The sequence below is a fragment of the Doryrhamphus excisus genome, chromosome 9 (genome assembly GCF_030265055.1).
Source record: "Doryrhamphus excisus isolate RoL2022-K1 chromosome 9, RoL_Dexc_1.0, whole genome shotgun sequence".
Lineage (NCBI taxonomy): Eukaryota > Metazoa > Chordata > Actinopteri > Syngnathiformes > Syngnathidae > Doryrhamphus > Doryrhamphus excisus.
In genome coordinates this window covers 1,774,916-1,802,910 of record NC_080474.1, presented here as the reverse complement: position 1 = coordinate 1,802,910, position 27,995 = coordinate 1,774,916, and the positions used below count along the sequence as shown (strand labels likewise).

The window sequence follows — 27,995 nt, the reverse complement described above, 5'->3', positions numbered from 1 at the left end:
CAGTTCCCAAGGAGAAAGCCGCAAAGAAAGAGGTCGCGTGTTCAGGATCCTCCGAGAAAAACGCAGAAAAGCGCTGAGCTGTTAAGCTTTTTCTTCTGTTTTTTCGTGTTTACGTTTACGTCGATCTAAGCGTGTAGATGAGAGGCTTCACCCTGCGAACCGAGCCTACCCGGTACCGGACCCAGACAGAACCTGCCCCTACGCCTCATGTGATGGAGGCGATGGACCACAACTAACTCAGAGTGAGTACATTTTTTTACATTTCGTACAAAAATTTATACTTTTTTGGAACAAATGAAGCATGGTTCGATATAGACCTCTGCAGCCCTTCACCTATTGATCAACTATTGATCGATTGGACCAGCAGTCATTCAATTAATAATCATAATGATCATAAAAAGAGTACTGAAGACATCTTAAGAGGTCCTCAGTGTTCCTAAGATAAAAGTAAAGAACAAAGACAATGCTTAGTGATGCTGTCAAACAAAAAAAAACGTGTATTTACTAATTTTATGAATGAATGAGTTCTTCATTTCATGTAACAATAATAAATAATATAAAAACATGTTTTGTGTTTCCAATGAAAAATAAAAAACAAAATGTGGACATACATTTCACAAAGTACATTGTAAAAAAACATGCTAATATTATCTTATATTTGTATAAATTCAGAGGGAAGAGATGAGACTGGTTAGTACATCACAGCATATCATAGCAACCCTAAGATACCGTGCAAACAGGCCCCCGGCGGGTGTGAGCAAAATAGACACTCCATCAGAGGGAGTCATTGGGATCTACCCGCCCACTCCATTTAGCGTAGAGCTTGCCTTTGCTGCTCAATCACTTCAAATGGATGGATGGATGGATTTCCTGCAGGTGCATGATGGGTAAAATGGCTTGCATGCTCTGTGAAGCGACTGAATTTTAATGAAATGCTTTGTTGTTTCACACTGCTTCCCTCGGGGGCGCTCTGGAGTCTCTCATGAAGGGTTTTGATGGTGTGTGTGTGTGTGTGTGTGTGTGTGTGTGCGTGTGCAGAAGCTGGCCGTTAGTGGAGATGCCTCAGAGGATGATGGCGGCGTGCCAGGCTAGCTGCAATCGCAAGTCGCTCATGAAAACTAATCGAGTTGCGCTGTTTGTGCACATAGCACTTATAGTGGTCACATGACTGCAAACGGACTCTGTGAATAATTCCCAACTTATTAATTAGCTTCCATGTTCCAAAACAAGACTCAAATATGGTATATTGACCTGCATTGGATTGGATTTAGCATATATATATATATAGTACACTGGAACCTCATCCCGGTTAGCGTGTTTTTGAAAATCTAGCAGAATTTTGCCTTGGTTTACAGACATTTTTTGGCTAGAATGAGTCCAACTGTGTTCTTGTTGGCATCCTTAGTTCGCTATCCAAAAGGGAAGCCAGCTACGTTACGTGACCCGTCAATCATATCAGCGGTTGACTCTCAGAAATGTTAATCCAAAACACATGGATACAACTATTTCAAATGCATATAAATGATGAACAAATCAGATAAATGAACATTTAAGGTTACTTTCACTTTCACTGAAGGATGAAAGTAACCCAAGATCGACACCTGCCTGTTTTGTCATGAGTTATGTCATCGATTCAATCGTGTTTCTCAGCTACTTTATCAATACGCTAGCACTAGCAGCTTTCTTTGGCTCCGTTTTGGTTGATTTGGATTAGAAACGCTTCAAGAAATAACTCATGGCAAAACAGGAAGGTGGTGTTGACGAGGAAGGTTGTCGATTCCGCTACCACATTGAGTCTTTGGGAACAGTTAGCTACAAAAAGCCAAAGATATAAAAACTTTTATTTCTGGAAATCATTTATTGGATTTTAACATGATTATATATATTATGGGAAAATTGATTTGGTTAGCATCTGTTTTGGTTAGAGTTGGACCCTCTGGATGAATTGATGCTAAGGAGTTCCACTGTAGCGTTGCTAGTTTGCAATCTAACTGGGTCAGCATCAGCTAAGGTGTATGGATGACACCTTACATGGGTTGACAGCCTCCGTGTTGTCTGTTCGTGATTCCGCGTGTTGCCCTACACGGGTCGAGAGGGACCAGGGAGGCGAAACCTGCAGAGAAGCACGGCTTCCTGGGTGCCTGTCGGCACAGCGGGGCTCGTCGGGATCAATAAGACGGGATTTAATGAGACAAGTCGGTGTGTTGTTGTCAGACACGAGATAATGTGAAAGGCCCCCCGAGGCGCCGCGGTGTGTATTTACTCCCCTTCGGCCTGTTGTTTGTTGCTCCATCCGCGACCTCAATTAGCATCCATTAGCTCATCGGCTGAGATCAGCTGCTTTCTCACTTTGTTGACTTTACAGATGAGTTGGATCAATGCACTTAAGTCATGTTATGTTGGGAGAACCCGACATAACCGAAACCAAATGTTGCATGCGACTTTCTCCAGAGACATAAGAGGAACAGGTGATAAGATGGTGTTTGTTGATTTGTGTCGGTTTTTTCGGTTAATGTAAAAAAATGTACACTAAAACTTTGCCTCGGTTTGTGTACATTTCCTGGTTAGGGCACGATATGGCACACGTCTGTGAGTGTGACATGCTAACATCCTTGTTAGCATGGATTGCTAACAAAATGGCAACTCGAACCGGAAATCAGCTAAGTCATCAGCAGTTGACTCTCAAAAATGTTAACACAAAACACGTTTTTATAGTGTTTTATAGTGTGTTTTTATATGGAAAACCACTTCCTGTTTTGTCATGAGTTATTGAATCAGTTTAGTCGTGTTCATCACATTCTTTATCAACTTTCTTTGGTTCCATTTTGAGGACAGGAAGGTGGCGTCCGTGTTGATCCCGCTACCACGGGATCAACATAAGTTGTTACTTCCATGTTTGTATTGGAGTGTACTCTCTTGTTTTTGACATTTCCCTTCCAGCTAAAGCACACAGACAAAATGATGCCATTCATGATTAGTAACTCGCAAAGTCAATACAAGTTTAGCTAGCTCGAGGGCCCAGTAGCGCCTGATTCCTTGTCTGTAACCTCTTGTTGCTAGGCAGGATTCGCAGGGCGCAAAAACAAGTGACCCACCCGCCAATGAGAACGGTTACATGCAAACCACGCCCACAAGGAAATGATACCGCCCACATAATGAGAGGATAATGAGACATGTTGATGTATACATTTATTTTGGAATGAAAACACCATTCCATATGATATTTATAAACATTTGTGTGTATTTCAAAGACAACATTAATACAATCAAAATGTCTCAATCAATAATAAAAATATAAGTCATTATGGTAGAAAAACCCTCATTTAGCAGCTAAGACAACCTCATGCGGACACAAAATCCTCAAAACATTCCGACTAATTTCCAGTCCGGCCTGCAGGGCCGCTTGAGCTCGTCCGTGCTAGCCTTGACGAGAGGAACGCCGCCACGATTGAGCGATGACGTTGCCGTGCATGTGCTATCTCCTGCTGATTGCAGCGGAATGTGAAGGGGGGGTAAAATCCTGGGGAGATAACCGAACAACCTTGTCATTCCCGTGCAGGAGAAACTTCTTCGTATCCACCCGTCCTCGTCCCCTTGGAACAGGCCGTGAGTGGATGGAGTCCAAATTAGGATTAGATTGAGCTACTAATTAGTGGTAGATTGAGCTACTAATTAAGAGTGAGCTGCTCATACATGACTATACGGGTAAAAATATGCTAAAACGCTTACATTTGCTCCCGTATGATGTGTGAGGGATGTGGCCCACATCCTGTAATAATTTATCCGGAGCATTTGACATAATCCCTTCATTAGTGTGATTACAAGAACCTAAATTCATTAGTTTGACCCTGACCCTGTCCGCCGTCTTTGTGTTGCCATCATGCAAATGCACTGCCAAGCGGCCAATAACCACGGAAGCTTTGAGTTTTTCCATGCCATGCACGTCAACGTCAAGATTACACATCCAGATGTTTAGCAAGTCAAAACACTGGAAGACTGTATTCATATTTGCCTCATTTATTCAATGTTTGTGGCAAAATATCCAACTGTAGGCAAATATATGAGACTATTGATGTCTAAAATAGCCTTTTTGTGAGCATCTCTAGTGTATTGATGGTAGAATGTTGCATTTGCATGACTAAACTTGCCTTTTCTTGAACTAAAACAGCATTTTAATTGCAAAATAGTGTTTTAAGCCAAGCTAGCATAACCTATCGTTACCTTGTGGGCAAATACAAGGTTTTAATGGTAAAATGTTGCATGAACAAATGACAAAACTATCCTTTTCCTGACCTAATACAGTATTTTAATGCCGTAATACTGCATTTCCCGGTGAAATATAAATACTGTACGTCTTTTTGTACCAAAATATAGCACTTTTGTGGCAATCATTAGCATACTAGGAAGACGTTATATACATTTTAGTCCTATTTGTGCCAAAATGTCCAATTGTAGGCAAATATATAAGATTGTTGATGTCTAAAATAGCCTTTTTGTGAGCAACTCTAGTGTATTGATGGTAGAATGTTGGCTTTTCTTGAACTAAAACAGCATTTTAATTGCAAAATAGTGTTTTAAACCAAGCTAGCATAACCTATCGTTACCTTGTGGTAAAATACAGGGTTTTAATGGTAAAATGTTGCATGAACAAATGACAAAACTATCCTTTTCCTGACCTAATACAGTATTTTAATGGCGGAATACTGCATTTACCGGTGAAATATAAATACTTGACATCTTTTTGGACCAAAATATAGCACTTTTGTGGCAATCATTAGCATACTAGGAAGACGTTATATACATTTTAGTCCTATTTGTGCCAAAATGTCCAACTGTAGGCAAATATATAAGATTGTTGATGTCTAAAATAGCCTTTTTGTGAGCAACTCTAGTGTATTGATGGTAGAATGTTGGCTTTTCTTGAACTAAAACAGCATTTTAATAGCAAAATAGTGTTTTAAGCCAAGCTAGCATAACCTATCTCTACCTTGTGGGCAAATACAAGGTCTTAATGGTAAAATGTTGCATGAACAAATGACCTAATACAGTATTTTAATGGTGGAATACTGCATTTCCCGGTGAAATATAAATACTTGACATCTTTTTGTACCAATCATTGGCATATTCGGAAGACTTTATATATATTTTAGTCCTGTTTGCCCCTTTGTGCAGTCGGAGGTGAATGATGAACAGAGAAAGGACCTTTACTCAAAGTCTTCCCACAAGGCATGAATTGTCCTAAATGTCTTCCAAGATGAAAAATGAAGATAATGGGTTCGGTGGTACGCTACAGTAGGTGACCTGGCGACCAACAGGAGTGTGTGTGAGTGTGTGAGTGTGTAAATAGGTCACACACAACCATGGAGGCGCATTTCCCTTATCCATTATTTAATTTTCCATCTGTGGCGGATAGGGAAGCAGCATTTACATCAGGTCAGGTGTTACGTAACGGAAACACACTGACCTAGTATATGTACTTTTACGTACAGTACGCACATCAGGAGGGGCGTGCACATAGCGGCATCATACGGCTGGTTCACGACTCCATCCAGGTTCTTGAGCGTCATTTTACACATCAGTCGGAGCGACTTCTAACGGAGGCTGCTGCTGTCGGCGACAGGCAACGAGAAGACACAACACCGCACAACAATGACAACATCACTTGAGAAGACAACAGCGAGCGAGGACACGTGGAGACGCCATTAAGAGACGACCTCGGGGGTCGTTGGAGATGCTGATAAGAAAAAAAGACAAAGATATTTTTGCTGCATGAACGGAAAGGAAAGAAGATTCGAGACAAACAACAACAGAGCGTTGAGAAATGCCGGAGAGGCAGCAAAAATATTTCACAGAGTCGATATTTGAAAGGCCGCATGGAGGTCGTCTTCTGCCTCGGGAAGCAGACGGCGTCTCCACGGAGACCACTGTAGCGTGTTGAGGAATGCTGCAAAGTCAGCTGTTGGCGGAATAATAATAATAATAATGGTCATAAGAATTATTATGATCCATCCATCCGTTGATTTTCCATGCCGCCAGCCAATCACAGGGCACATATAGACAAACGACCAGAGATTCCAACCCAGGTTTTCCCGACTGTGTGGCCTACATGCTAACCACTCGTCCACCGTGCGGCCAGCTATTATTATAATGATAATAATGAAGATGATACTACTAGAAATAATGATAGTAATAATAAGTCAGACATTCCTCAGTCCTCATAAGTATTGAGACACAGCTCAATGGAGTTGTCATCACGGTCGGGTCGTCTGTGGGAGCACTCACACTAGACCGGGTGCACAGCGATGGACTGTGGGGCGGTCCCCCCTCCCACTGAGCACCTGAGGAAGCCTGTTAGCCGGTCCCTTTACTGCAATTTATCGGACTCTATCCGACTATGGACTACTATGGACCAGTCTTCCCGCAGCAGGCTGGGAGGGGTCGTGTGAATATTGAATATTATCATCATTACAGCATTTTACGACCTTCTAAATATGTTTTTTTAACATTATCAGAGCCCTCTACACATGAAACAACACGCTGTTGTCACCTTTACCGTCCTGTTAGCTTGCCGTGGTTTAGACTAAGCCTTATGGACCCCTAGTGACCAGAGCAGGATACTACATTTCGGCTTTGGGTTTGAACGCTCTCCTCCTTTGGCTCGGCTTTATCAGACGTTCTTCCAGATGAATGGCCTGTCTGTCAATACAGATTCTCATCAAGTATAAAGCAAATCAGCCAATAGGAGCAGGTCTTCGTGTATGGCGTTAGTCCCACACCGAGGTCCGGTTCACTCGACACCCGGGTCAACATGAGACGGGTCCTCGTGTTTGGATAATTCATGAGGATTCAATAATTGATGGTGTGGGTTCCTCGCTTGCTGTGTGGTTTAGACGGCCATGTTTGCAGGAGGCAGGGGAACAAACAAAAAAAGGAGCCGCTGTGCCGGTGTTTCCTCACTCCAAACCCTGATATGCACGTGACTAGGGGTCAGAGGTCAGATGTTTCCCGTCCTGGTTCTGTCTCTACTATAAACCCCCAGCCCCCAATTTCAAACCCTAAGCCTAGTCACAAACGAGATCAGTTTATTTGTAGGGATCTCCATTAGCGAGTCTAAAAAAAACAAAAAAACAATCCAAATGAAATTGGGCGATGCACAAAAAGCAGCAACGGTTTTTCTCCACACGGCCAAATTCTTTTAGGCGGTGTGACCCTCAAGTCAAAAAGTTTGTCACACACACACAACACCCTCCGTGTCAGCACGCAGGCCACACAGAGCGACTCGCTTGTCGGTTTCCATGCCAACCACAAGGGCCGTTCACACTGGAGCATGCTCAGTTGGCCCCTCCTGCTTGTAACAATAGCTAGCGCACACCCGATCACTACCATGCTTTACTCCGGAGGGAGAGGAGGCGGTGTGCGGTGTCGCTGCAAACACACAAAGTGAGTACACAAACGTCTCCTGGCTTTCCTTTTCCTTTGAATGCGTGCGTTGGGAAGGAAAACTTTGAAGAACCTTTTCAATGGTTCTTTAAAGGTTGAATAATTGATGCATGCTGGGAAAGATGGGGAATGTCTCCTGGTGGAAGGTGATGCTCTGCTCGGACATAAATTACCCCGACCAGGTTGGATTTGGCTTTTGGTGGCATCTCGACGTGGCTCGGTCGAGAGGATGATGAGGAGGGGAGGTTAATTGGAGAGGAGAAAGGCATGGTTGTTGAAGACGACCACACTGTACCCCACCGGGCACAGAAACACCCAGTAATGATGCGACCATCAGGTGCTCATTTAACAAAGTTAATGTAATAATTATTATTAATATCATAATTCCAGTGCTGTAATCCATCTATGGTGTTGATTTGTCTAATTTGCATAATTGACCACTCCACAAAACTCCCACCAGAGTGGAGATTTTCCAAAATGGCAGCTCAAGCGTTTGTGTGTAGACGGGTAAAACAGATCTTTTAGTGTTCAATCTAATTTTTTACTGCTTATGAAGTCATCACCATATAACATTCACGCACGGCTGATTAATTAATGACAGTGCTATGATTAATCACTGCGAGCTGGCCCTTAGCAGTTAGCACGTTGACTTCATGAAATCATCCCGAGGGAGTGACAGGTGACGCAGAAAATGAGTAAATTGGAAAATAAATGGAGTTGACTGCGGTGATATCGATGTTAGAGGGAACGGGAATGGGGGGGGGGGAAGAGGTTGACAGTCGACGCTTCACGGCAGGCTAATCATGGCTGTCCTCTCCACTTTAGATAAAGACTACCCGGGGTTAGCAATTAGCGGTTTCCATCTGCCGGTGATAACAGGATGCGGAGGCACCTCCGACTGCCAAGTTCCTGCGCCTTTAAGCTGGCGAAGCAACAAAAGGCACACTATTAAACCCTAAACGCAGTGTTTACATTAGTTTTACATGACTTCAAAATACATGTTCAAACAAATACACTTTAATTTACTTCAAATATAGAAATATTTTACACCAGGGGTTCTCTAATGGTCTCAACCTTGGATATGGTCTCAACAGACATTTCACTTTTAACTGCGGAAGATGCCTATGTTGACGTCATGGGCATCAGTCCAGACCCATCAACCATCAGACCGAATCTACGGGAAAAGACCTGGTCTCCTTCAACGCCACAAAACTGCCCGTTTAGATTTTGCCAGGGAGAATCAAACATGGGACATTGAGAGGTGGAAAAAATGTTGTATTCTCTGATGAGGAAAAAAATGCAACCTTGGCGGTCCAGATGGCTTCCAACATTACTGGCATGACAAGGAGATCCCACCTGAGACAGTGGGGGGGAGGGGAGGTTCATCATGATCTGGGATGCTTTTTGGAATGCGGGAGCAAAGCGGAGTAGCCGGGGAAAACCCACGCACGCACGGGGAGAACATGCAAACTCCACACAGAGATGCCCAGAATCAAACCCAGGTCTGTGTGGCCAACATGCTAACCACTTGTCCACCATACATAAATACTCATATTAATAAATATAGCAAATATATATAGATTTATAGTAGAAGGTGGTTGAAATAAATATAAATAAATATAATAAAATAAATATAATAAAATAAATACAATAAAATAATAAATATAAATAATAAATAATAAATATAAATATAAATAGTGTTTTCCCATAGTTCCCACTATGGCTGGCCACTCCACGTGCAGTGACTCACTAACAATCACCTCATCGACCTCAACTTCTCGCTCCCACTCCAACCATCAGCGGCCCCAACGCGCCCACGTCACCGCTTTGTCTTTCTCGCCGCCGCTGGCTCATAGACGGCTGATTGAGCTCGGTGTGTGTGTGTGTGTGTGTGTGTGTGTGCGCACGTGAACGTGAGCAGATTGTTGATGTTTATGTGGCCAACGTGGGAGTTGCTGATGTCACCGATGACAACACGCGGCAACGCAGCGATGCTCGAGAAGCTGTTTGTTTTTACTGTTGCCCCAGGAATTAGACCGAGTCACCCTGCAGGGTTCCCGGGATGAACAATCGATCGATTTGACGAGCATGAATGAAAAGGAAGGTGAAGTGAAAGAGAGCAAGAGTACAGGGTCTCTCATACGTTCATTCATGCTACAAATACTGTTCATTCATTCATTCATTTTCTACTGCTTTTCCTCACAAGGGTTGCGGGGGGTGCTGGAGCCTATCCCAGCTGTCTTGGGGCGAGAGGCGGGGTACACCCTGGACTGGTGGCCAGCCAATCACAGGGCACATATAGACAAACAACCATTCACACTCACATTCATACCTATTGACAATTTGGAGTGGCTAATTAACCTAGCATGTTTTTGGAATGTGGGAGGAAACCGGAGTACCCGGAGAAAACCCACGCATGCAAACTCCACACAGAGATGGCCGAGGGTGGAATTGAACCCTGGTCTCCTAGCTGTGAGGTCTGCGCGCTAACCACTCGACCACCGTGTAAATATTTCATGATATAAAACTGAAGAAATGACCCTTTGATACAATGTCAAGTAGTTGATGTGCAGCTTGTATCGCAGGCTATTTTCTGCTGTTGCGGCCGTAACTAATGCTAAGCTAAAACTCAACTCTGAAGCCCCGATGTCAACGCATTTTCAACAACACAGTCTTATTTAGTCTTAAATGGCTCGTTTGCTGTTATTATGTCCACTCTATTGGTAATAAGAGTGTAAAGATGACTATAGGGGTGTTATATCATGTGTAGAGAGCTCTAATAAATTGAAAACCATATTTAGAAGGTTGTAAATAGATTTCTATGCTCTAACTACCAAAATACATATTAATGGTTGTGTGTTGAGGTGTATACAAGCTGTACACTGACTACTTTATATTGTATCGAAGTGTTTTTGTTAGTGTTGTCCCATGAAAAGATATTTGCCGAAATGTGAAGGGTGTGTTCGTTTTTGTGATCACTTATGAGCCTTCATCGATCAATAGGTGGCGCTGACACAAACACACCCGATGCATCACCTTGATATGGACATATTTCCAATCAGGCTTGTTTCCCTCTGTGATCGTTTAGTAATGACTAGCCTGACCGCTTCATCAGTCAAATGTGCCACCTCGAGCTCGCTTAGTCAGATTATTCATGCGCAATTAGCTCCATGGATGCAGGGCAGGGCGAAAACATTACAATTAGCATCTCTCAGCACGATGCAAACAACAAGCAGCTGGACCTAATGAAGTGGTCAGCAAGTGGGGATAAAACAAAGTGAAAGAGATGTTCAAAGAAGGCGACAAGATGGCGTGCAGCGTCATCAGAAGCTCCTCGGAGCTCCCGTCTCGGCACGCTTCCTTTATCTTCGCAGCTAGGGCTCATTGCCGGCGATGGCGCTTATTTGCATAAGCGGCCTTCTTTGAAGTCTCTCAGTTGGATGCGTGCGGCGCTCCTGTGATGCTTGGAAGCTCCAAATACAAATCAGATGATATCCTTTCAGTCCGTCATCGATTTAGCTGATTGGACAACAACTATACCAACATAAACAACACAAATAATGGGCTGTTTTGCATAAAGATACCAATTAAATTACAATTAAGACACCATGAACTACTTAGAATTGTCACGTTTGGAATTGAACTACGTGTGTGCACGCGTTAAAAGGATCAAGTTCAAGTGTGACCAATCACAGCGGAGTGGGTGTGTCCAGAGGAGGGCCGTGGGTGGAATCAGTGAAAACAGACAGTTTTGGAAATCCAAGGAAATAAATACAGCTGGAATAGGTGCACATTCTAGAAGATCTAGAAAGCTTTCTGTGCGGGTTATTGCGTGTAGCTGCTCTATAGGAGTCCACAACTCAATACAAAAGGTCAAAAAGTGAGTGCCGAGTTCAGTGTACATCTAAATCTAAATATTTATTCATGTAATTATGATGTATATATTACTTAATTATCAAGTAATTATTCATGATTTATTATTACTATTCCGGTATTTACTGGTTAGGGTTACACATTTTTTTATATTCTATCAAGCATAGAAAATGTTCCACTTGTTGAATGTTTAATGTAAATGTAATGTAAATATATGTCATTGATAAAGTTGGATTAATTGTATACTGTATTGCATACTTTCTCATGCAATAGGTTCCATTTCCTGTTCTATGGTTATCAACACAATTTTTGCCAACCAGTAAGGTAAACACAGTAGCTAAAACACATGCTGCATATTGTGTAGTTTTATAACCCTGTCCATCACGCACCACCCCATGGATATGTGGCGCTATCTGCAGGGAGTCACGTCAAAATGACAGTGTTACTTGTCAGCAGTGTTCTACATCCCAGCATCCCGTTGGGGGGTGGGGGGTTGGGGGTGGGGAGTGGGGGGGATATGCTCTACTTTACATTCATGTCTGCTGCTGCTTTGTTAAGTGAGGAATCCACGTTGTTTTGTTGTCATGTGTGGGAAAAGAAGTGAACTCTAATTAGATGTTCTGTGATTTCGGGTCTTCGGTCGGACAAACTAAAGGCTGTGTTTCAAACTAAAGACTGTGTACTTAATGTCATTATAAATCATTTATTAATGAATTATTATGACTACTTATTTAAATCCACTACTGTCCTTGCACACTTACTGGGAATGATGATGGTAATATTTACCCGAGTCGTACTCTCACCATTTTGACTGTTTTAAGTGCGACATCAAGGTGCTACATTTTAGGCTGCAAGTACGGAATCGATAAACAGACGAAGCCCTTTTGGGTTTGTGTGGGGATTGAAGAAAACACTTTCTGCTTCTCTCCAGAGAGAAACTAATGTTGGAACTGTCTTGTTGTCTGATTAAATTTGCAAAAGAGGAGCGGGTTAGGTTTGGTTCTATGTTGTCAGGACGCATGTGCTGGATCAGCGCAACGTCATCAGCATCATCATGTATGTTCATTCTCCTCATCCAGGTCCTCGGAGATCGAGATTGAGGCTGAGGTGGAGCAGAGGAGGTGCTTTTTGGGAATGAGAGTCACCGAGCCACAAGAAGCGGCAGCGTGCAGGCCGGATGAAAAAAAATGGGGTAAGATAAGACGGTCCAGACGTGGCGTTTGGCCAAACCCGATCCTACGAAACCCAACGCCTGCTGTTAGGTAACCCCAACAAAGCCAGATGAGGCGTTTTATACCTGGAGCTTGGTGGTTTCAAGACCCGCTGGGGGTTCAAACATAGAGAAAGACCAGTGCATTGTACCCTTGAGCAAGGAACTAACCTATCAAACTGATAAGGTGCAAGTTAGTTAATTCCTGGTGTCGACTTCTTTTGAGAGGTATAGAGTGGTTACCGCACAGACCTCACAGCTAGGAGACTTGGGTTCAATTCCACCCTGTGTGGAGTTTGCAACCCTGTGCATGAGTGGGTTTTCTCCGGGGACTCCGGTTTCCTCCCACATTCCAAAAACATGCTAGGTTAATTAATTGGCGACTCCAAATTGTCCATAGGTATGAATGTGAGTGTGAATGGTTGTTTGTCTAGTATATGTGCCCTGTGATTGGCTGGCCACCAGTCCAGGGTGGACACCGCCTTTCGTCCGAAGACAGCTGGGATAGGCTCCAGCACCCCTTGTGAGGATAAGCGGTAGAAAATGAATGAGTACCGCCCGTATCCCCCCTGCAGAGGGCGCCAATCTGACACACACAGAGCCTGTTTGAAAATGAGTGCTGATCAATATAAATATTAATAATTTCTCACTCTCATCCATGAAGATTCTTCCATTAGCCTGGCCTCTCCGTGCCTCGGAATCACGGAACGCCAAGACTCTAAAGAAGGTTGATTTTAATTATTGGCCTAATGCATCTTGGATGAGCCCTCCGAGGCTGCGTTTCATAACCGCAGCCTAAACCTCGTCTGAGATGCCAACGGTGGACGTTTGGGTCTTATTTGTGGTCATTAGTGTCAGCGTGGTCTGGTGGCTAAAGCTAACATTGCTGTCATATTAGAGGAAAGAGCCGAGCCAAGCATTATCTTCATTACATGCCGCTTCTCTTAACGTCGCCCTCGTTTCCTCCCTCTCTCCGTCGCATCTCCTCCTGACCATCTCCTCCTCTCGACATCACACAAGCAGGGCAATAAAAGGCTTTTATTGTTATTCTTGCCGCAGACTGAGAAGAATGTGCCATTATTCTAATGAACACGCTTCCTGAGGCAGCCGCTTCACAGCTTTGTTTGCACAGTGGACTATTTGAAGATCTCTAATGAATCAATATCCCAAAGCCAAAACCTGTTCAACCCCTCAACATGATTCTAGATTCCTGCAGGAACCCTGGTCTCCCTTAACCGTGAAGACATGGAGGCAACATTGTGAGAAGGCTAAACCGGACACGATCATGTTTCTGGTCTGATTACTTCATCTTTCTTCATCTCATCTTCATCTAGGCTGCAGATGTGGACACCAGCCGACCGCGACTGTGAGGGACCCGGTCCAAAGCCATGCCAGATGTGAGGTCTCCACCACCACGTGACTACCCCTCCACCGCATCCTGCATCGCCGCTCCGTTCGCCGGCTCATCCGTGAGCTGCGCCCCCTCTCTAGTCATAGACATGGAACCCTGCATCGCCAACCTCCTCCCATCTCCCGACCCCCTCTCTGCCTTCCCCCGACACAGACATGTTGCCCCCCACTATCATGGTCTTCAGGGGCCTGCGTTCCCGCTTGTGGCCAGGTGTAACAGCAGCACCCTGCTCAATAACTTAGGTTGGAGGCATTGCTCCGGAAGGCAAGGACCTCCAGGGATGGTGTTGGAACAAAGACGGTCTCCAGACTGCTGCGTCCAAGCAGGAAGCAGCAGACCATACAGGAGCATGGAGAACCTGAACTCAAACTCTGTATCTGATTCAGGTCTGAGCTCCTCCAGCGCTCCTGCATACAGGAGTGTGGACAGCGAGTTTATTTTGCGCTGCACCTCCCAGAGTCACTGGTATGATGGGCCTCCGGAGGGATCAGTGCTGGGGGGCCCGGGCCTGGTGCCCAACCCTGAAAGCCTGGCCTACTACCCTCGACATGGACTCCCAAGAAAGGATCTACCGCTCCTACCGCAGTTGCTTTTCCCTCGAGGTGTGGATGAACTGGATGCAAGGAAAGGCCTGAGGGAAAAGCTGCGCCTCCAGAGTGCAAGATCCGGGATAGAGCCTCTCAAGTCCCTCCCGTTACGGCCTCATGTGACCACGGATCCTGGGGAGGGGGTGCCTCATCGTAATTCAACACGGCCAGTGTGCGGATTACGCATAACCTGCCCAGAGGACATCAAACAGGAGGTCCTAAGGCGACTTCAGCTGCGCCGGCAGAACAGCAGCCCAAACCTGGCGCTCCATAGCACCCCACGCAGCCCCACAGTGCTTCACGCTTCCTACACGACCGACAACCTTTCAGGCAACAACAACGGACCTCATTCTGTATCGGAATTCCAAAAAGGGCCTGTTGGCCGTCTTTACATCCCGACCTTTGAGGAATTTAAGAGGATGAGGCAGAAGGGGAGGGAGCAGAACCCGGAGTCCACAGCAGGTTCTGGGGTACAAACCAATCTATCTCCTTCTGAGCACCCATGTGGTCTACAGATAGGGGACTCGGACGCAGACAAGAGCACAAGCGGAGTCACATGCAACGGCGCCGCCACAAGCTCTCCAATCCGCACGGGCCCATCTCCTCGTTCGCCCCTGAAGGCCGAGGATAGCACAACCCAGACAAGATCTCTTCCAGCAGGTCCTGATGAGGACGGTAACGGACGGCGCAGGAGGTGCAGTCTGGAACCAGCGGGGTCGGTTCCTTTCCCTCCCAGCAGGGCGAATGGGGAACGCCCCTCCTCCTGCTGTCCGGCGCTACTTCTGGAGGGCACGGACCTATCCAGTTACGGAGCTAAGATCTACAAGATGAAGGATGGCCTCATTGGATCAGCTCTGGACCTCATCAAGAAGAGGTTAGTCGGGGGGGGGGGGGAGCATTTCACATTCAAGAGCTTTAAACCTTAGTCAAGTGCTGTTTGTTTTTTGGCCAGGTTGTTTTCAGGGTTTTAGAACTAAAAACTATGAAGGTACCACATAGTCCAAGGAATGTTTACAATCTCTGAGTCCAGCTAGAAAGCGTCTTTTTTGCATTGACCACAGTTTAAGTGTGCGGGGGGGGTTGAGTGTTATCTAGTTTGAGTAGACGTGTTGCTTGTTGTGTTATCGACTTCTCACATTTGTGGCGAGAACAGCAGTCGGAGCTGGCAGGGGTGTTTGTGGAGGTGGATGAAGAATAGTAAACGGTCTTTCCTCGCTGTCGCCCAAATAAACAAACACAATTATTCCTTATTTCTAAAATCACAAATACTTCAACTTGCTGATATGGTTCATCTTCAAACAGCTAAAATAATGCATAAGGCTAAAAATAAACAATTAGCTAAAAATGTCATCCAATACTTCTCTACAAGAGAGGAGAAATATGATCTCAGGGAAGAAGTACATTTGAAACACTTCTATGCTAGGACTACGTTATGCTAGCCATAGCATTTCAGTATGTGGAATCAAACTATGGAATGGATTGAGTAAGGAAATCAAACAATGCACAACGATGAGCCAATTCAAGAAACAATACAAGCAGTTGATGTTTGCTAAATACAAGGATGAAGAGTCTTGAACCAGTCATGATGTGCTATATATATCACTATATTGACACGCACTATGGTACCCATTATGGCATTGGATGCTCATATCACCGAGTACTTCGGTACGAGGTACATTATTTAAAAAAAAAACAAAAAACAAAACCTTAAACTGTATTATGGAAAGCAGAAAAAATTACAACATTTAAACATTAAAAAAAAAGAAAAAAAATGTATTATTGAAAGCAGGAAGTGAACAAATGCAAGAGCTAATGATTGTAAAAGTACCAGATGGAGGGGTAGGATTTAATAAGCTTTGCTTCTTCCTACTCCTTTTGGACATGTGGAACTGGGAACTGATTATGGGATGCACTCAATTGTAATCTGATGCATGTTCAAATGAAATTAAACCATTACCATTACAATTATTATTTTATATTTTCTCACTCGTTTGCCGCTGTTGTTTTGATGCTGATGCACGGTTGCAGTACCTAAATTAGCCGGCTAACAAACGTGTGTGATGTTGATGTGTATGAATAAGGATGATTTGCTGACATATTATTATATTTAACACATATGCTGATGCATAACAGCTGTCAATGTTTGGTCATGATTGATCATCTGAGATCATCGTGCAGTAGAATGAGTAGTCCAGGCTGTGTCTTACTACAATAATATGTCATCTATTTATTACACCTGAGAGCATTTCTTTTTTTATGCAATAGAAAGTACTGAATGGGTTCCAACAGCGGCAGAGAAGGGAGTGTTATGATTACTTGTCTCTACCGGAGGCACACTCGAAGGGAAATATAGTCAATGAATTAGAGTGACGTGCGCATTAGTGGAAGTGACAAACGAGGTTATTTCAGCATTAAATATGGCCGTGTTAAGATGTAATCAACTTGCTACAAGTTATTACTTTTCATGCAGGCGTTGGCAAGGCGTGACAGCCGACGCTAAATTGGAACGCTGGCTTTGAGACGGCTTCAGACAGAATGAATGTGAAAGGAGGACTGCTGAAAGGAGACAGACATGAGGTTGTTCAGTGTTCTGTGTGCATTATTGGCACGAGTTAGTACCTTTGATTATTATATTGTGCAAAGTGGTTCATCTTGAAGATGTCCATCCGCCCATCCATTTCATCGTGTACGTGGTGCTGTGACGAATTTGTACATTTTCTGAGCTATGAGCCAGTCGTTTCTTTGCAGTGGAAAAATAAGCCAATAAGCCGCCACCACCACCACCAGTGGTTTGGTTCAACATGACAGCAGATTTCCCCTGAAGCAGTGTTTTTTAAGCGGAGAAAAGCATCCATTTGCAACTACAATGCAATGATCATGGAGATGGCGGAGATAATGAGATGTTTGAAGCAGGTGCAGTAAATAATGGAGGACCGATACCGGGTTGTATTTCTCGGCTGAGCTGCAGACAAAGGAATTTGGGAAGTGTGACACTGCCGAGTGTTTGTTGTCTTTAAAGAGTGTCCCTGTAGTCCAGGACTTCAGCTGCTAATGTGGCTCATTACCGTCCCCCGGAGAGGAGGACTGGGGGGTAAGATGCGGTGTTTCGGGGGTGGGGAGCGAGGGAAAGAGGATGACGAGCGGGGATAGAGGAAGACATAGCCGGAGGAAACGTGTGAGCATCAGCGGGATGCGGAATGATCATCAGGGATGATGTAAGGAATCCCCGGTTTGACTTTCCTTGACTTCCCCCCCATCCTCGCCCTCTCCTTCCCTCACCCCGTCTTCCCCTCGTCTCCTCTCCCCTACCAGCTGCAGTGCAGAGATCTCCTCCGAGGCCCCCGTCAGGCTGTCAGCTGACCGGGTCGGAGACATCGCCGCCCCCCGCGCCGGCCGTCAGCCCTCCGCCGTTGCCATGGCAACCACGGCCACCACGGCCTGCGGAGGAGCCGAGGTTGGCGACGAGACGCCTGCAGCAGCGGGAGCCGCAGGAGGAGAAGAGGAGGAAGTGCGAGAATGCGTAAGGATTTGCCTTTTTTTTTTTTCCTTTGCATGTCTGCATGCGTGCATGCGTTTGCCGCGTCTTTGCTCCGCCTGTCAACGCCATCATCTCTCGGTGTTCAAGGATGGCGGGGACACGCAAAGGGGACTGCGACAGAGACGTGCGTGTCTCTCGCGCATGCCGATGCAGAGCTTTGTGCGGAGACGGGAAGGACATAACGGATACTTCCACCAAACATCTCCATGTCTGAGAACGCTGAGAAAAGAATAATTAGGATTACTTTCATCCTCACGTCCCGACCCCCCCCCCCCCCCCCCACTCCATCCTGCAGCAACTGCTTAGCTCAACGCTGCATTCCTGGAGCCAAACGGTGCACAAAAACCATTAACTCGCCATTCCCAATCCGAAGGAAGCAGGCAAGGTTATTTTTTTTCCAAAGCGTCGTCTGATGAAGTCGCAGTGGAAGACGTTAATGTGTTGTTTACGGTGCCGCTTGTTGACAGTCGAAAATAAGGCAGCATTATGTAATCGTCTTGTCCCAAAATAACAGCTTTAGCATCATTTTAGGGGAGCGGTAATGGGAACGCCGCACGGAAAACAATGTCACTCGAGGTGAGCGGACGGGAAATCTGAGGAAAGAGCTTTGTCAGGTTTCCGCTCATGGACGCCATACGGGGGGGCTGTTTGTCTATACGTGCCCTGCAAATTGACTGCTGACCAGTCCAGGGTGGACCCTGTCCTTTCGCACAAAGTCAAGTGGGATAGGCTCCAGCATACCCCCGCGACCCCATTGAGGTCAAGCAGCATAGAAGATGAATGGAAGGAGTAGAGTTACTTCAAAATATTAACTAAATTCAGTTTCGAATCAAATTGTATGAAAATAGCTTTTAATGGGTCAGTTAAGCTAAGCAGATCTTACATATCGTTTGCCTTAATTAAAATTTTCAAGCAAAGAACAAATCTAAATGAACTAAAAAAAAAAATATAACCCATTCAAAGACGTTATGTAGGCTTCTAATCCGGTCACTAGGGGTCAGTAATGTTACTGATAATCGCATGATCGCCTGAAAACAGGCACAATAATCCTTAACACAGGCTACTGAAGCGGCCGTTACCCACGCCACTTCCTGTCCGCCACTCCACTACGGTACACATTCATAGCAACACACACCTTGACTTATTTACTCCTATTATGTGTACTATATTGGGTATACAAGTTAAAGGCGGCAAGTCCAGAGGCCTGTATTTAAGTCATAAACAGGTTTTCCATGCTATAACTACAAAAATATTTAATTTATAAAGAAGGAGCTGAAATAATCGTGTGTGGCTAATTGTGCCTCCATGACAGTCGGAAAACCAGACGCAGCAGCATCGTCCTTTGCTCATGAATGTAAAGTGAAAGTGAAAGCAGGACTACATTCAGTCCTCTATTGAACAAGTTAAATCAAGTGGAAATGGCATCACATAATTGTTGCGTCATCTGAGGGCGGGGACAAGCTAACAATCGCAGTTTGGTCCATGCGTACACATACGCTGAGGCCCAAGTTTCGGAAAGTCTGCACCCTGGCCGGAGTGCCAGACTGCCAACCTTCTAACTGGTGTGCCAAGACCTCCAGGGATGGTCCTGAAGTGACGTCTACATTGCAGGTCAGCTTGGAGCCGTTTAGAGTCAAAGTAAGATGTCCAGAATTCTTGCTCCTGTCGCTTTAAGAGAACCCCGCCTTCCGAAAGCCAAGCGGAAAATGTGATTTGTGACTCCCGTCCGTGCCTGATTAACCCTCAGAGCTCGTCAAAGAAATTCCTGTGCCAAATTCCTTAGCTTGGGCTTCAGATGAGTGTTTGCTTGAGGAACGTCTCAAGTTGAGATGTTTGGGTCCGTCATGTGACCTTAGCGCTCCGTCTTGCTGTGAAATTTGGATTCTCGGGAGCTCTCCAAATAGTCAAAAGGGATTACATAACAATGCAAGACATCACACAGGAAGACTCATCCTCCTGAGTGCTGGTTCGTCTGTTTCCATGACAACACGACTGACACGCGTCCTTCCCATCAGAACACGGCGCTAGGCTGCAGGCGCTCCAGCTCGGATGCCGCCTATGAGCTGTCGCAGACGCTGAGGGCTCAGCGCGAGTGTCGCCTACGGCCGCACTACAGCGACCCCATGCCGGCCGACGCCTCCAAGCGCAAACAGCTGGAGATGAAGATCGCTGCCGCCGCCCATACCCACACTCATCGGCGGGAACGAGACAGCGGTGAGTACGCCCCCATGTCGGGTCTGAACATGGTCCTGACCAAGTTATCTTTCCACCAAGTCAAGTTTATCGGAAACGAAAAGCCTGATCTGGAATCAGTGCCGACGACATTGGTTACACTGTGAAGGTCATTCGGCGCTCTCTTATCAGCTCCAGCAGCCCTCCGCGGCCACTCAGAGCCGCCAGGCGAGGAGCGGCAGGTGGGTTTGAGTGTCACCCGGACCAGGCAGCACCGCTGGAGTACCATCAGCAGCCTGAGCGCAGACAGCGGCGTCGTGGGCCTCAGCGATGAGCGCGAGGACGAGGACAGCGAGCCTCGGCGTCAGCGCCGCAGTCGCGGGGCCGAGGTGGAGCGGGTGGACAGCGGCATCGGCCCGGGCTTGTCTCGCACCTGGAAAAGACCCTCCGCCTCACTCCGGAACTGGGACGTGCACAGACCGTGTCTGGACTGCGGGCGGCGGGACGAGACCTCCAGAGAGCGAGGAGCGAGCATGTGCGAGCGATGCTGCAAGCTGCGTACTGAGCGCAAAGAGGCTCTTCTGGAGTTTCTGAACACCGAGACGAGCTACGGCGAGGACCTTCGCATCATCAAGGAGGAGTTCTACTGCCCCATGCAGAGCGCCGGGCTGCTGACTGCTGATCAGCTAAATGTGGTCTTTGCTAACGTCCAGGAGCTCATAGACGTCAACGACCGCTTCACAGAGCACCTTCAGGACAGCATCGACCAGGCCATGGACCAGGTGAGCAACATCTCATCAGCTTTGTTTTTCTTGGAATGACACGTTAGGTTTTCCATAAAAAATTGACTTCCCAGCTGATAAGATCTTCGAGACTTGATCCTAAGACCGAATACCGCACGGTACCACATCAGGGATTTGACTAGCCCAAAAGAGACTTGACTTAAAATGCTGAGACAAGGACTTTAGTCACAAGTCTGGTTGTTGCTCGATGGATGACCTCCTGGCTAACGTTTGGCCTCAGGGAGACGAGGATCTGCTGACGGTGTCCATCGGAGAGATCTTTCTGGAGTTTGTCAACATGCTTCCGGCCTTCCAGACCTACTGTCTGCAGCAGTCCACCTCGGTCAACATGCTCAATGCGCTGGAGAAGGAGAAAGAACTGCTCAGGTACTTCCTCTATTGGTCTCTGTGATGCGGGTCCATGCAGAGGTTCTCTGGTTTCCACCACGTCTGCTCTGTGTGATTCCTCATGGAAAAGACAGAAGGTTATCACTAATTCAGAGGATCCTCTATTTTGAGCTGCGATGGTTGCTATTTTTAGGCTGAGCCAAAGCTCACCCGTGAGTCACGTTGTCCCGAGTATTCCCGCAACACATTCACGACACTTTTCTCTCTTCCAGGATCTTCCTGGATGTTTCCCAGAATGACAACACAGCACTGCGTCGAATGAACCTGCGCTCCTTCCTCATGGCGCCCCTCCAACGTGTCACCAAATACCCACTCCTGCTGAGCCGGATCATCAAGGTGACTCCCGAGAACCACCCGGAATTTGCACGTCTACGCGAGGCCAAGTGTCGCGTGGAATCCCACCTGGAGCACATCAACATGAAGACCAAGCAGGAAGGCAACGGAGTCTCGTGGTCGCTGCGATCTTTCCGTCGCGACAGCCGCAAGAATCGGGAGGTCATAAATATCGAGATGCGAGAAGTGTCGATGAAGACAGTCGGATGGGCGAGGGAAAACACACGTTTCATCATGGAGGGGCCGATCCAGCTTTCCCAACCGGCAGATGGCCAATGGGTGAAGAAGGGCACCAAGGCTCTGAAGTTCCAGAATGTCCAGAGTCTTCTGATGGTGAGGACACAACGGGCTCCAGACGGCCAGGGGCAGAGTTCCGAGCTGGGAGAGGGTGGCGGAGAAAGCATCCAAGATGGAGTTCTGGTTCTAATCAAGGACAAGAGCAGCGGGAAATTCGCCGTGATGAGGGAACCCATCCACTTGGGGAACTGCGTGGTGTCCATGGACCCGGAATGTGATGACACCTTTGAGGTGCTGGACATTCGACGGGAGTCCTTTGTTTTCCGCGCCTTAGACAAGTCTCGCACTCAGCACTGGTTCCATCAGATAAAGCGATATACTCGGGACTTGGGAACGTGGAGGAAAAGACGCAACGCTTTGCCCAACATCATGATCAACACCAACCAGAGTCGCTCCTGAGACCGAGCATCCAACTGCCTTCCTTCCCTTCGCGATAAAGAACCCCAAACTGCAAAGCTGCACTTTGGAGCGCCACCATGCTGCCGCCTCTCTTAAGTCCGGTAAAGCCTCTCGTTGACTTAGAAGAAGAGAATAGCACTTTTTTTTAAACTTAGCTACGGCCGATCCACATCATCATGAAATCACTCGTGGAGACCGACTTTGATCAAATACTCGGACAACCAAAAAAACGGGGCTGTGTCGGCCATGATTGTAAAGACTGTTTTGTCCTCCATGAAGAAGATCTGTATTTTCAGTACTAGTGTGTGTGCTGGGAAGCATGACTGAACATTTTTATACCAGACTGTGATGGACTTAACTGGAGTTTACAGACAGACATGTTAGCGCTTTGTGTGTTTCCTGTTTGTGGTCGCCCCCCCAACCCCCCACTTCCCGTGTATATGCCGCCACCTAGTGCACTCTGGCGGCAGAGCAACATTCACTGCCACAGATTTGGTAGAGCCTCTGGGAGCGACTTGAATGGAAACACAGCAATAACCGATCAGTTCCAATCGGAGTAGCCGCTTTATTCCCCCCCCCAAGACTCGCTTTGCTGCCATTTTCCTGCTTCTTGTTGCTGGTCTCCCAAATCGCTTCCGTGTTCTCGTACGTGCAATCAAAGTCGAGTCGTGTTTCAGTTTGTTGTTCAGCAGAGTTTTTCAACCTCAGTCTGTATGAAATGCTAACTTTTGGTGGTCTGTCGAATGGACCGCCATCATGAAATTAGATGATGTCGATGGTCCTTATTTATGTTTGTGACATAACATTATCTGATTTCCACATTATTAGATTTATTATGGTAATGGTTTGACCATTACCATAATAAATCTAATAATGTGGAGATCAGATAATGTTATGTTTATTACTACCCCCAATTTCGATGTACGCCCATATGAATCGAGTACAAGTACCATCAGGTCAAAAGGTCACATCCCTCAGGCAGCCTCAAGAACGACCTTGTTTTCCCGTTTGATAATCGCTTAATTTGCTCACGATTAAGTCCAGACCATATCAACCGGTCCACGGTCTTGATATGGTTCCAGTCTCCAGCCAAAGTAACCAACAGTCAAATACGCAAATTGAGATAGTTTAAAACCAATTCCTAGTCGGCCTACTCACTTTTGATTTTCCAGAATCTAGTTTGGAATGAACACCAGCTTGCGCTCCTTGGTTTGGTCCATTTGGTTATTGGTGAACACGGTAATCAAACTCAGGTGCAGACCAAATCAAGCAGTACCTGGTCTTGGTATGGTTCCATACTCTAAATCACGGAACTGGCAAAGAAGCAAATCTGGATTGAGCCCAAAGTTGGGCAGACACTGTGCGAATTGGGACGGTTTTGACTTTTGACTGGATTTCAATCGGACAACTGAGGTCCGGTCTTCTCGAGAAGCGTTTGGCAGCTTTCCACAGATCAGGTGACCTATCGGACCTCTTGAGACCAAGTCTCTCAAATCTCCACCAGACACGGATACATGGGAACAGGATTAAAGAGGAGAATTTTAGTGTAGGGCTGCACGGCGGTCGAGTGGTTAGCGTGCAGACCTCACAGCTAGGAGACCCGAGTTCAATCCCACCCTCGGGCCATCTCTGTGTGGAGTTTGCATGTTCTCCCTGTGGGTTTTCTCCGGGTACTCCGGTTTCCTCCCACGTTCCAAAAACATGCTAGGTTAATTAGCCACTCCAAATTGTCCATAGGTATGAATGTGAGTGTGAATGGTTGTTTGTCTATATGTGCCCTGTGATTGGCTGGCCACCAGTCCAGGGTGTACCCCACCTCTCGCCCCAAGACAGCTGGGACCCTCGTGAGGATAAGCGGTAGAAAATTAATGAATGAATTACTCAATCGTAATTATTGTTAATTTTCCAGCTAAGTGGTCAGGTTGAGAAACTCTGCTCCAAAAAAACGCCTCGACCGCGTCTAATGTCTGAGCTGATGTGCCTTGGCTCCTCCAAACTTCAACCACATTTGCAAAGCCTCACTGAAGCAGCATTTTGACAGACTAGACTGACCCCCGTCGGCCCCCCTTTCAGTCTGCAGGCGACGTTCACGACTTCAAATCATGAAAGCTTTATTTTCTTTGTAGCACTTTACTGAACCCTCCAGCTAGAAGAGTTTACATTATTGCATTCTCCACAACAGGCGGGTCCATCGGAACGCTCCACGTTCCGATGCCGTTCGTGTTGTCGAAGGGTGACTGACCAAGGTGGCGAATCACTGTGTCCACACCAACACTACTGTGCTTTTTTTCCCCACCATTTCTCATTTCAAATCAGACCTGCTGTATTATTTCCTGATGTAATAATATATTGTGACTCAATATTAAAAAACATTTTAAAATTGTGTTGTTTTTTTTGTGTGTGGTGGGCTGAAAGAAAAAGACAGATGGACCGTACCACACTGCGCATACAAATGTATTTAAAGTTTAAGGAAGGTACACACGCTGAACACAACACGCACAAAGATGATGGCACATGCAGAACCGCACATCAGGTCCACGTTTGAAGGAGCAGCGTTCCAAGATTTCTTCAACTATTCCTTCACGAAAGTCGCAAATACAATTTGGTAAGGAAACAAAAACTGGAGAAATGAATTTTTTTTTTTTTGCAAATAAAGTCACCAAAAAAAAAAAAAGACATCCTTTCAGGAATTCTCGGAGCAAATCCTTCAGAGGGAGCCAATCCACAGCGGCATGGCTTGCTGACCTACAACTAGAACAAGGGTGTCCGAAGTCCAACCGGAAATGTTACATTTGATAAAGAGCTGGGATCCAGGATGTTCCGACCCGATTCATATACAGTATTAGTACGGCCCTACACTGGATTGGTTCTGCTGCATCCAAAATCCTTCCGTTCTTCCGTATCCCGGCCTTGTTGGAAAAAGTATGGACACCCCTGAAGTGGAGCACTGATTATCACACACGCACACACAGTCCGTCTTTGGCTGCTGGGCCCTCAATCTGAACCTGGTTTTGGACGTCCGGGTGTGGTGGGGCCCTTTGATCCAAATTCCCTGCCCCCAATTCCCAGTCTATTATTTGCCTCCCCCGTGCTCAGGCTCCTTGGCCAGGCCTCGGATGGACAGGTCGTAGACCACCTCCTCGATCTTCTTCACGTCGTACTTGAGGCCGTCGTAGCGTTTGCGAAGCGGGTCGTTCTTCAAGTTGAGGAGACGAAAGCCCGAGTCCAGCTCGTTGATGAAGTTGGAGATGCGGAGCGGGCGGTTGTAGTCGCCCGCCGTCACGCTGTTGACGGCCAAACGCGACTGAGAGGGACGGGGGGCAGAAGGGTGCAACATTAAAGGTCCCAAACATGACATTTTCATGTGCTGCTCCAGGGAACGTGGTTGAATCTTACAGACAGTAGATCCCCATATAGCTTGATATTGACATTCTCCAATTTCAGATCAACATTTGCAATAAGAGTGCTACGGTGTGTTCAGGGACCCTGAACACACACACACATGCAGTGACGCATAACTGCCAGTAATTGATATAGACCAAACCCTCCTGCTAGCTTTATATTGACATTTACCAATTTCAGATCAACATTTGCAATAAGAGTGCTACACACGCTGAACACACACACCCAGTGAAGCATAAAGACTAAACATGAGTAAACAAGAGTGGCATTGTTACAACCTGCTGTACATTTTACCTTTATTATCACATATTTCTAAAAAAAATAAATTATTATTACCGTGTTTGTTTTGCAGGTGGAAATAATCGACTCCTTACAAGAATCAGTAGACCCGAAATCGGAAGGGAAGGCGTCCACGGAGGTGGGCTGTCTGCCCGGTGAATGAGTGGCATAGTGAAATATATCTATTTAATAGGGTTGTTAAATGATTTTAATCACGGTTTTCAAACGATTAATCAATAATTTTAGTGCATTTTATAGATGTATGTACTGACAGCTTCAAATTGGCTGAACATTTAAATCAAGCTAAAAGAAAATCTACACTCATTTCTTTAACAGGAGCCGAACACTTGAATCACCCTTTGCCCGTTGTTGAGCAATGAGGCGTTGCATTCAAATACACCTCGTCAACTGAGCGTCTCATGACAACCCCTAACTTATGAATATGCAAATGAAGCAAAATGCCGTTTGTTTCCTAATGAAGGTACTCACCAGTTCACTGGCCATGATCAGCACCCCCGCCAGGTAGTCCTCCACATCCAGGTGAAAGCCTTTGTCCCGCACCACCTCAACTGCGATACACACGTACACACACGCCACAGTCAGACACTGTTCTATGACAACAACAATACCCACGTGCGCACAACCACACAATTGTGTACCTACTGTCCAGAATCTGAGCCACTTCCTCTCGAGTCACGAGGCTTTCGCTCTCCAGGTAGACGACGAAGGCCGCCAGGAAAGCCAAACGCTGCAGGACGAAGCGCCAGTGTTCATGAAACCTGGAGGAACGGGAACAAATGTATTGGGACACATACAGGAATGTATATATAAACATTTTGGTTAATCTCAGTGGTGTTCGATGTGGTTCTTCTACATCAAACTCCTCTGGGCATGCCTTCATGGGCCTTATGGGCTCTCCACAAAGTGTTTCTACAATAGTGTAAGCAGACACTTGCCCAAAATGTCTTGCTAAGATTAAGAATTAGGGTTCAGGGACAATAAGAACTCTAATCCTGTAGTTATGTGGACACGTTAGTGATTAAGTGTGCAGACATTTAGAATCTAGCATAGGGTTCCCTAAACATTATTGGGCATATTTTATATTAGAAATATATCACAGGACAACGCCAATCAGTTGTATGAATGGTAACAGGTGGATCCACGGGTTAATTCTGCCATCTAGTGGAAGAGTTTGTAATTGTTCATCATCTCACGGCGCAGGGGTTGGGAACCACTGTACCTGTAGTACTGGTCCACTGGAAACTTGGTCTTCAGGTCAGCAATGTGTGTGCGGACCGTGCAGAACAACTCCCTGGCTTTTGTACACTTGTCCGGAACTAATGCCAGTCAAAATAGGAAAACATTCCAACAGTGAGTGAAAACCTAAGCAGTACAAAGACAGTAGAAAGAAGCAGAGCACTCACTCTCCTTGAATCCAGACGGTTGGTGGACACTTTGGAGTACAGTCAGTATCTCTCTGGCTGTCTGCTCCAGGACTTGTACCACTTTACGGATTTCCTACAATAATATAAACAACAAAAATGTGCTCGTTGAATCAGAAAGAAAAGACGCATTCAAATCAGCTGTTATGATAAAAGGAACACAAGTGACAGCTATGTGTGGAATATTAGCTTAGTAGTAGCTAGCAGCTAGCTGCGGCGAGGGTCTTTCTTACCTCTCGGACGTCCTGGTCTGCACTCAGGAAGCCTTGAATGTAGGAAAACATGTCGCTTACCGACATGACCGACTTTTGCTGTAGACTAAACAACACACAAACGTGAGGAATGTTTTTTTTGTAAGGAGACGTGCCGTAAAACCACCCGAACGTGCCCACGAAACGTCACTGCGCATGCGCTAACTGGAG

The 27,995-nt window shown here is 46.0% G+C and overlaps 2 protein-coding genes across 3 annotated transcripts; one reads left to right on the top strand and one right to left on the bottom strand.

Annotated features, from left to right (window-relative positions):
• The first annotated feature begins 3 nt into the window (after positions 1-3).
• si:dkey-91i10.2 (uncharacterized protein LOC555224 homolog) lies at positions 4-25,726 on the top strand. 2 transcript variants are annotated; one of them, XM_058082333.1, is made up of 8 exons: positions 4-242; positions 12,393-12,505; positions 13,858-15,395; positions 17,834-18,041; positions 20,075-20,273; positions 20,424-21,013; positions 21,255-21,400; positions 21,634-25,726. In XM_058082333.1, the coding sequence occupies exons 3-8, from the start codon at positions 13,912-13,914 to the stop codon at positions 22,448-22,450; spliced, it is 3,444 nt and encodes a 1,147-aa protein (XP_057938316.1). In that variant the 5' UTR covers positions 4-242; positions 12,393-12,505; positions 13,858-13,911; the 3' UTR covers positions 22,451-25,726. The 2 variants fall into 2 exon arrangements, with proteins under 2 accessions (XP_057938316.1, XP_057938317.1); XM_058082334.1 differs by lacking the exon at positions 12,393-12,505.
• Positions 24,887-27,989, bottom strand: tsn (translin). The gene is made up of 6 exons (XM_058082335.1): positions 27,807-27,989; positions 27,556-27,649; positions 27,372-27,468; positions 26,795-26,910; positions 26,621-26,700; positions 24,887-25,754 (listed from the first exon to the last, which is right to left on the bottom strand). The coding sequence occupies exons 1-6, from the start codon at positions 27,870-27,872 to the stop codon at positions 25,524-25,526; spliced, it is 684 nt and encodes a 227-aa protein (XP_057938318.1). The 5' UTR covers positions 27,873-27,989; the 3' UTR covers positions 24,887-25,523.
• Between the last annotated feature and the right edge of the window lie 6 nt (positions 27,990-27,995).